Source organism: Heteronotia binoei, chromosome 11 (assembly GCF_032191835.1).
Source record: "Heteronotia binoei isolate CCM8104 ecotype False Entrance Well chromosome 11, APGP_CSIRO_Hbin_v1, whole genome shotgun sequence".
In the NCBI taxonomy this organism is placed as follows: domain Eukaryota; kingdom Metazoa; phylum Chordata; class Lepidosauria; order Squamata; family Gekkonidae; genus Heteronotia; species Heteronotia binoei.
In genome coordinates, this window is record NC_083233.1 from 4873801 (window position 1) to 4883837 (window position 10037).

The window sequence follows — 10037 nt, forward strand, 5'->3', positions numbered from 1 at the left end:
ACCTTTGTTTAAAGCAGGGGTGTCAAACACGTGGCCCTTCTGCATAACAGCTTGCTTTGCCATGCTTGCTCAATCGCACAGGATCTCAGATATATTTGGGGAAAACCTCTATTTTCTCCATTGGCTGAGGCTCCTCCCTTGGGGAGGAAGGGGGAAGGCTGAGCTTGCTTTGCCAGACTCTCTCAATCACACAGCAGAACTATTGAGTCAAGCCTCTCTTCTTTCTTTTGGCTGAGGCTCCCTCCCTCCTGATCCTCTGGGGAGGGAAAGAACCAGAGCTTCCTCCACCTAGTTCCCTGGATCCCACAGGAGAAATACAAATAAAGCAGCTTTAAGACCAACAAGTGCTAGTGTTTTAAGCATGTTTTAAAAAAATTAATTGTGTTTGTCCGTGTCCTTTATAAACTTTATATCTCTGCTACCTAATCTTAAATTGGTAGACACATGGCCTGGCCCAACATGGCCCAGCCTGACTAAGTCTCATTTATCTCAGATCCGGCCCTCATAACAAATGAGTTTGCCACCCCTGGTTTAAAGGTTTGGAGCAGAGCAATTGGGGCCGATGGGCTGTGAAGTCTGCAGTTGAGGAAAGAGCAGAACCCGCCCCACCCCCAGCCCTCTCTAGCCAACTGAGATGGCAACAGGCATTCTAGACCCCACATGGCTGAGACAGAGAGAAGCTGGCATTTCTTACCACAGCAATGTTGACAGCCATCTTTCCTTCACTTCAGGCGAGCTGGGAACAAGAAGTAGACGCTGAGGTAAGACAGTGTGCAGGGGGACCAATAGAGGGTTTTTGGTGGCACTGTTCTGGATCACACCATCGGAAATATAAATCACAATCCCTGACTAGGCCAGAAACAAAAGTATAGTCCCTTCATGGTTCTATTATATTTTAATAAAAAGAAACATTATTCTTAAACTCACTTTGCTGAGCTAAATATCCAGGCAGGAGTGGAGGAGACGCCAATATGGGAAAACCGTTTGATTCAGAGTCTTCACCTTCTCTGCAATGACTTTTGATCAATATTTTCACAGAATCATAGAGTTGGAAGGGACCTCCAGGGTCATCTAGTCCATCCCCCCTGCACGATGCAGGAAGCGCACAAACACCTCCCCCTAAATTCACAGGATCTTCATTGCTGTCAGGTGGCCATCTAGCCTCTGTTTAAAACCCCCCAAGGAAGGAGAGCCCACCACCTCCCAAGGAGGAAGCCTGTTCCACTGAGGAATCCCTCAAACTGTCAGGAAGTTCTTTCTAATGTTGAGCCAGAACCTCTTTTGATTTAATTTCAACCCATTGGTTCTGGTCCTACCTTCCGGGGCCACAGAAAACAATTCCACACCATCCTCTATATGATAGCCCTTCAAGTACTTGAAGATGGTGATCATATCACCTCTCAGCCGCCTCTTTTCCACGCTAAACATTCCCAGCTCCTTCAACCTTTCCTCATAGCTTGGTCTCCAGACCCCTCACCATCTTCGTCACCCTCCTCTGAAAGAAAATTTTCTTTCTCTTCCTTGTCTTACAACTCCTAGAAATCATTTATTTCCCTGGCAGTATCTTAAATGACATGAGGGAAATGGTAACCAAACCAGGATTTGCCTAAACAAACTTGCTTCACATAAGAGCCACATAGAATAAGAGTCAGATGTTTGAAGAAGAAGACCGCAAATTTATACTCCGCCCTTCTCTCTGAATCAGGGACTCAGAGTGGCTCACAATCTCCTTTACCTTCCTCCCCCACAACAGACACCCTGTGAGGTGGGTGGGGCTGAGAGGGCTCTCACAGCAGCTGCCCTTTCAAGGACAACCTCTGCCAGAGCTATGGCTGACCCGAGGCCATTCCAGCAGGTGCAAGTGAAGGAGTGGGGAATCAAACCCGGTTCTCCCAGATAAGAGTCTCCACACTTAACCACTACGCCAAACTGGCTTTGAGAGCCGCAGGACAAGAATGTCAGAGGAAGGAAGGCAGGGAGGGAGGGAGGGAGGGAAGGAAGGAAAGAGGAAAACAGATGGGGAGGAGGGAGGGAGAGGTGGAAATAAAGCAACTTTAACTTTAAATGCATTCTCCAAGCCAGCCAACAGGGCAGTGAAGGCTTCAAGAGCCACACAATATGTGTGAAAGAACCACATGTGGCTCCCGAATCACAGCTTGGCCATCCCTGATCCAAGAGAAAGTAAAGGGGGTGCACTGAGCAGAACCCACTGTGAGCTCTGTTTGGGGGAAATATTTTAACAAGCAAATAAAGCTTCTCATTTGAAAATACTCAAAAAGGGTAATATGGTGATTATGTCTCCTAAAGGTGAGATGAAGGCAATCCCTGTCTGCATGGTGCCACCTGAGGCTCTGTTTCTTGGTCCCATGGTGGGGGGGGGGGGAGAAGTGGGTGTGTGTCAGGAACGGGCTTTCATATTGGGGAGGGGGGAGAGCTGAAGACAATTAAGTATTACCTGTAGGTGACAATGAAGTTGCTGGTTGGCCAGCCCAGAACAAATGAGTTCTCAGGGCTTATCTTTTTCTCCGACACTTCACTGAGACAGGAGCCTATCCACACCTCGCTCAGCCGTACTTGCTTCTTCATTTTCAAGCTGGAGGAAGACCTGGAGGTCAAGCACGACACGGTTTGTGTTCACAGCAGAAAGATGCATCATGGGTAATGTGTGCCTTTGCATGCATGTGAAAGGTTTTTCCAAGTGTCCCAAACACAGAACTCCTCGTCTGCTAACTTATGAGCACCAATGAAGAAGGTGTGTTCCACGGAGACAGATTCCATCCTATTGTCTGATGAAGTGTGCTTTTAGCACACAAAAGTTTACATTCTCAGTAAAACTTCATTGGTCTTAAAGGTGCTGCTGGACTCCAACTTTTGTTCTATGAAGGTGTGTTATTCACACTCATGTTTTATAGTATGCATGCATAAATGGGAAAAAATCCTGTCTTTATGATCTTTTTCACACAGCCTAAGTATTCCGGTATGGCAGCTGGTCAGTTACTGAACAGTAACGGGTTTCTGTTGGCATTTCAGACAGACCCGATTCAGTAACTGGCTGCTACCGGAATACTCTCACCTTTTCACACAGTCCCGCGGCTGTCCCGGTAGTGAGGCATGCCTGAGTTGTTACTAACAAAGAGCAGCTTCTTCCACTTTTCAATCCCTCCCTCTGGGTTGAAATCGCTATGGGGCGCTGTGTGAAATGTCCAGTATCTAACCAAGGAGCAGTTTTCGCGCCCTTTTTCGCCCACCGGCGCGCGATCTCCGGCTTCTTTTTTTTTTGGAACGTCGGCTAAAATCGCTATAGCGCTATAGTGACATATCACAACAGCATCACCATAGATCGCCGCCGCTGAAACTTGGTAACTTATCTCAATGGAGCCTAGCCATCTCTATGGTGGTGCTGTTGTGATACGACGCTATAGTGCTATAGCGATCTTTGCCAGACGTTCCCCCCCCCAAAATAAGCCGGAGATCGCGCGCTGGCAGGCGAAAACGGCTGGCGCTGGTGGAAGCGAGATAAGAGTGGAACAGTGTGAAATGGCTTGCTTCAATCACGGAACCCTACCGGGAAAAAAAACATGTGTCTGAAAACTCCCATCCCTGTCTCGGATTACTGCAAGGCGGCACACTACCGACTCCCTTCCGGTTTCCACTGGTAAGTGTGAAAAGGGCCTATGTGTCTCAAGGATCACTGGAGTTGTGTTATTTCCCCAGAAATACTGCTGTCCTCTTCGACAAACAATAATGGATCACCTACGAGGCACAGCCACGCCAGCGATACTGAAGGCAGCCCACACTTGAAGCACCAGGAAAGGATTGCGCTCTTATATTTCATATAAATGGACATCTGCCCCAACATCATCACACTGGATTTCAAGAAGTTCCAAAAAAACAAGCAGATTCATTCAAAAGAGGTTGGAAGGGAGGGTAAAGAAGGCACAAAATCCCTTCAGGAGGCTTGACAGCTACTAAAAACAGCCGCAGCAACCGAGGCTCAGATTACAGGTGAGGAAGGCCCCACACAGGAAGAGAAGACGACAGCACACCCACTGGCCTCCTGAGGAAGGACCAGCCTTTGGCCCAAGGAATCAGGCCCACAGATCACCGCCACACTTACTTTGACTTGGCCACAATCAGTCTGTCACTGAAGAGGAACAAATGGCGCTCTTGGGTCTGCAGGCCCACCGTCAGCTGCACGCGCTCCTCCAAGAGGAATGTGGCGTTTGGTTTCCCAAAGGCCCCAGCTGGTAAGCCATTGTCAGGATGGGACAAGGGGAAAATAATTTCCCTGCTGGAAAAGAAATTGGTGGACTTAATCTCAGGACAATTTCACCAAGAAATTCCCTCAATTAAATGTAATTTCTCTACCAAAGGAAAGTACAGAAGGCCCAAACAGAAATGGGTTAAATTTGGGGCCCAACCAAGCTGCGCTGAGGGAGTCCTGCATCCTAGCCTTCTTAAACACTTGATGCCAGAGAACTGAACTTCAACAACTGTAGGCACAGAATCCCCACAATACATCTGCTTTGGTCCTGAGTCTCCCCTGGTGAGTCTATCATCATTTCTTTAAGAAACCAGTGAAGATTCACTTTTTCCAAACTCAAATGATGTTTATAATGTATGTTACATGTTAAAAAGTAAATTAGGTGGACAGGTACACCTCTGGAAATAATAGGATCATAGAGTTGGAAGGGACCTCCAGGATCATCTAGTCCAACCCCCTGCATAATTTAACCCAGACTTGCAAGCAACAGAGTAATTAACAGACTCCATTTATTGCCTTATGACACTCTCACCCTCATTCCTCCATTTTGACATGTTCCTGTTTTATTGGTTTCCCACAGAAATGCTATCCAAATGTTCTTTAAGTTTGTTAATTTCACTATTTTGCCCTTGGATTTTAACTTTGTACAGCTTTGCATTCTTAACCAGTTTGGTGTAGTGGTTGAGTGTGCGGACTCTTATCTGGGAGAACTGGGTTTGATTCCCACTCCTCCAATTGCAGCTGCTGGAATGGCCTTGGGTTAGCCATAGCTCTGGCAGGAGTTGTCCTTGAAAGGGCAGCTTCTGTGAGAGTCCTCTCAGCCCCACCCACCTCACAGCGTGTCTGTTGTGGGGGAGGAAGATAAAGGAGATTGTAAGCCGCCCTGAGTCTCTGATTCAGAGAGAAGGTTGGGGTATAAATCTGCAATTCTTCTTCTTCTTAACCACTGCCCACCAGCTATATATAGCTCTGTTCACTGTACCCCATTCCATTGTCTGATGAAGTCTGCATGCATACAAAAGCCTACATTCTGAGTAAAACTTTGTTGGTCTTAAAGATTCTCCTGGACTCCTACTTTGTTCTACTGCTTTGGACCAACATGGCTGCCCACCTGGATTTTTCTTGCATCTTGTTTCTCTAGGCGGCCTCTATGGCTTGCTTGAAAGAAACAGCAGTGCACACATAGACAAATCCAAAAGCGGAAGGCAGGTCAGCTGCAATTTTAGATTGGACACAGCCCTCTCCAGGGTCTACAACCCTCTCTGCCCTTTCACCCCCCTCCCCCAAGAAAAGTCTCCTGCTTCCTTAAACAACTCTGCCCTCTTATACCAGGAACACTCTCCCAGAAGAGCCCCCACGTTGGCCAACGGCTGGCAACCAGTGGGAGACGGGATGACACGACACATGTCACTAGTGTGACATCAATGTGATGCTCTAACCACACAGTTCTGCCTAAATCCTAAACCGCTGCTTTGATGCCATGCTGATGACCGCATGTTATTTCTGGGGATTTGCTGGAAGCCATGTTGCACCACCACTACCGGGCCGTTTTGAAAAGTGGGGTGTTTCTGTGTCTATCAATAGGCAGACTGCTCCAACTTCAGTGGAAGTGTCATGGGGTGTGGTGGAGCCCTCTAGCCCCATGCACTCCCTCCAATGCTGCAGCTGGCAACAGCATGAACTGGCTGCCCCCACCCTGGCTCTGGGGCCACCTGCACACCCCGCCCCGCTGTATGGCCAAATATGAGGGAGGAAGGAAGTGGGCAGAGTGAACCAAAAAAGGCTAGTTTATTAAACCAATACTGTAAGTGTTCATTAAATAAGAGAACAAGGTATGAAAACAGGGAAGAGTTAACACAGGGAACACTGCAAACACACCAGGCAGAAATAGTCAGGGAAAGAAGCTTGTTGGAAAGAAATGAAGATGAGCTGATTGGATTCCCACTTTTCTGTTAATATCTGACTCACACTGGGTCAGACTCAGCCCCTGCCTTGGGGTGAGGGACGTACTCCCTTAGGGTTGCCAAGAAATATCTGGGGACTTTGGGGGTGAAGCCAAGATGTAACAAGCATGATTGAACTCCAAAAGGAGTTCTGACAATCACATTTAAAGGGACCGTGTTCCTTAATGCCTTCCTTCCATAGGAAATAATGGAGGATAGGGACACCTTCTTTGGGGGGTCATAGAACTGAACCCCCTGGTTTGATTCCCCACTCCTTGCAGCTGCTGGAATGGCCTTGGGTCAGCCATAGCTCTTTTGCAGAGCTGTCCTTGAAAGGGCAGCTGCTGTGAGAGCTCTCTCAGCCCCACCCACCTCACAGGGGGAAGAAGATAAAGGAGATTGTAAACTGCTCTGAGACTCTGATTCAGAGAGAAGGGCAGGGTATAAACCTGCGGTCTTCTTCTCTCAGGGGACAGGGCACAGGCTCCTAACAGCTATTTAAAAAGGACTAGGAAAGGGTAATAGGCCCCTCCTAACCGCACCCCCCAAATGCCCAGACAGCATAAGGGTAAAAAAAATAAAATCCCACCCCTGCCCATATTCTGCTATTAGATGAGGAGTTTCCTGCTCAGCTGTTCAAGCCCTCTTTCTGCTGACCTTGTCACTGTTTGGCAGAGGAAAATAGAGGGGGCACAATATTGCTTCCAGTGTAAACCCGGAAGTGACATCACAGTGTCAACGTGATGCTCTAAGATACCCACAGAGTTTGGAGAAGAGCCTGCGAGCATTCTGCCAGCACAGGGACAGAAAAGATGCCATGCAAGCTGCTGCGCAAGCCATTTCTCCCTCTCCCACAAGTTCACCCCTCTCTCTCTCCCATCACCCCAGGGGATACTTGTGCGGGAGGCCCTGGGCACCTCTGGGATGGGAGGTTTATCTGGCTCCCCATTATTTCCAGGGCCCCAGCTTGCATACATACGTTAATAATGCACACTGTCAGGAGTGCAATTCTAGCTGGGAATTATATTCTTTTTCTTCTACTGCAGCCGAAGTCACAGCAACAAAGACGATCCAGAAACCCACCAGTGATCTGGGGGTGGCAAATGTCAAGGGCCATCCACCCCACCCCGCCCGCCCCTGTGCCTCCTGGGAGTCAGGAAGAGGCCTCCCTGCATCCAAATAAAGCCAAGAGAGAGGGAGGGGGGACTCTGCAGGGTTTGTGGCCCTCCCCTTGGAGCGCTCCGGAGCCTGGACAAGCTCCTTCCCCAGGGAGGCAGCCCAGTTACCCAGCAGGGCATCCAATGAAAAATGATGCTCTTTTTAAAGGTTGTTTGGCTCTAAGTGTAAATCATTTTAAGTTTTTATCTCAGGATTAAAGAAATATTTATTTCAATTAAATAAACTGCCAGGAGATATTATTTATGAGGGTGTTTTTGGAACCCAACAGAAACAGAGAATGGTCTTCCCTTTTCTGTCATTCCAGGGTGGAGAGAAAAATCTGAGCTCTCGTTAAAGACTTGGACCGACTCCTCACTAGCGGTTGCTCCATCCTCGAGCTTCTGCTTCCCCCGGCTCAAGCCATCAATTCCCCACCAGTTGCTGTGCGGCTGCATTTTGATCCCCAGCTCCCTCCAAAAAAACAAGAGCAAGAAACTGTGAGAGAAACTGGAGGGAGCTGTGGATCAAAATGTGCCCACAAAGCAGCTGGTGGAGAACTGATCGCTTGAGCTGGGGAAAGCAGAAGCCCAGGGGCGGAGCTACCACTGGTGGGGAATTGGTCTTGAAGTAGCCACGCTGGCCCAGGGCTTCCGGAGGACTTAAAAATATGCAAACAGTAATTCTGTAGCACCACAGCAATGACACCCCAACTATAAATATGTCTCTTGCCTTGAAAACCCCATGCGGACATCAGGTTGCCAGCTCTGGGTTGGGAAATTCCTGGGAATTTTGTGGGTGGAGTCTCGAGAGGGTGGGGGTTGGGGAGGGAGGGGCCTCAGTATGGTACAATGCCATACAGTCTCCCCTCCAAAGCAGCTGTTTTCTCCCTCCCCAAGCTCTGCCCCCAGATCTCCAGGGACTTTCCCAGCCTGCAGCTGGCAACCCCAGTGAGATCTCTCCTCGTCTGTGTCTCCCTCACAAGCCTTGGGCTGTGGGTTGCTCGCTTGGGACCAGGCAGTCCTGAACGAGGCTGGCTAGGGCTTGGGCAACAGGCCCGTAGCTACAGTGGGGCCCAGGAGGGGCCAGGCCCACTCTTTCAACTCCCCTTCCAACTGGAGGGCCCCCGATCTGTCCCCTTTGCTCACTGCCTCTCTGGTCCTTTCACTTTTTTCTCTCTCCTTCCCTAACACAGCGTGCAGAGCAAGTGCGGGGGGGGGGGGGAGTCAAGAGGCCTGTCGCTCTGAGAGAGGGGCACATAAGAAAGGGGTGGGGGAAGCAGAGCTGCTATGACTGCCCAGGCGATGGGGGGTTAGCTTGTGGAACTCAAGGCAGCTGAAAGTGCTGAGAGCCCAAGGCCACCAAACTGAGTGCCCCCCCCCACAAGTCCTGCTGTGGGCCCCACCAAACATTAAACCCTGTTGGGCAGGCACCGGGGGGGGGGGGGCAGAGGCCTGACCCAAGCTGTGGCGCAGGCAAGAAGGCAGCTGCAAGAACCCCCTCCAGCCTTGCCTCTCCCGCTTCAGCAGAAAAGAACTGCCCTCAAGGCATGCCCCCCCCCCCGCCCGCAGTCTCTCAGGCGGCAGCTTTGCTTGGAGAAATGTGGAATTAAAAAGCTAGATCAGCAAATTATAAAACAGGGTGAAAATGCACATTTTTAATAAAATGAACATTTGTACACGGATAAGCACAGGAGAAAAAAGTGCCATCAAGTCGCAACCAGCTCATGGCGGCCCCAATCCTGCGTGTCCCAGGCCAGAGAGGAGGCCAAGGTGGTGAGCCTGGACTTCCCCGGGGGCCTCCCATCCAAGAACGAGCAACGGCCGCTCCGGCTTCTCTCCCAGGCTCTAACAAGTGATTCGGGCTGCTAGATAATCATCATATTCATTGAACAGAAGTGCTTAAAGATCACACATTTATAAAATGGTCCTGAAGACCATATCCCAATTTCAGGACTAATTCTGGGCAACAAAGCATGAACAGCTGTCTCTTCCCATTTTACACACCCTACCAGTTAAGATCTGCTTCACAAGCCTTTTTCTTTGAGCTTCCACTTTCTGAGACGCTGGTGATGACTAGAGACAGGGCATTTTTTGTGGTGGCACCTCACCTCTGGTGCATCCTCTCCTGTGAGTCTCTCTTGGCTATTACTTTACCCAGGCTCTCAGTTAGGGGTGTTATCTCACCAGCTTTTGAATTGTCAGCTTCTATTTTATGGATAGTTTTTATGCTGCTTATACCCAATGGTGTGGGTGTTAATGGCTTGTTTTAATAGTGTGGTTTTTCATTGTTAAGCTGCCTCAAGCAGGACTCTGGAGAGGCTGCATAGAAACATCCTAAATAAACAAAGAAATAAGATCAACACCGATTTTAGCTGCTTACCTGGATTTCGTCTTGCTGAGAGCTTTGCTGATGGCTGAGGTGGATCGCCGCCTTTGCACAACTGGCTTCATCTTCTGTGAGAAAAGAAGATATTGGATTTATATCCCACCCTCCACTCCGAAGAGTCTCAGAGCGGCTCACAATCTCCTTTATCTTCCTCCCCCACAACAGACACCCTGTGAGGTAGATGAAGATATTGGATTTATATCCCACCCTCCACTCCGAAGAGTCTCAGAGCGGCTCACAATCTCCTTTATCTTCCTCCCCCACAACAGACACCCTGTGAGGTAGAT

The 10037-nt window shown here is 49.1% G+C and overlaps 1 protein-coding gene across 1 annotated transcript in view; it reads right to left on the reverse strand.

Annotated features, from left to right (window-relative positions):
• LOC132579558 (rho GTPase-activating protein 20-like) overlaps nt 1-9830 on the reverse strand; it is a 33745-nt gene extending 23915 nt beyond the window's left edge. The window contains exons 1-4 of the mRNA XM_060250011.1: nt 9745-9830; nt 4118-4291; nt 2456-2605; nt 695-736 (exon numbers count right to left, since the gene is read on the reverse strand). Coding sequence (XP_060105994.1) covers nt 695-736; nt 2456-2605; nt 4118-4291; nt 9745-9815 — 437 coding nt within the window. The 5' untranslated portion in view covers nt 9816-9830. The remainder of the gene's footprint in view (nt 1-694; nt 737-2455; nt 2606-4117; nt 4292-9744) is intronic.
• Between the last annotated feature and the right edge of the window lie 207 nt (nt 9831-10037).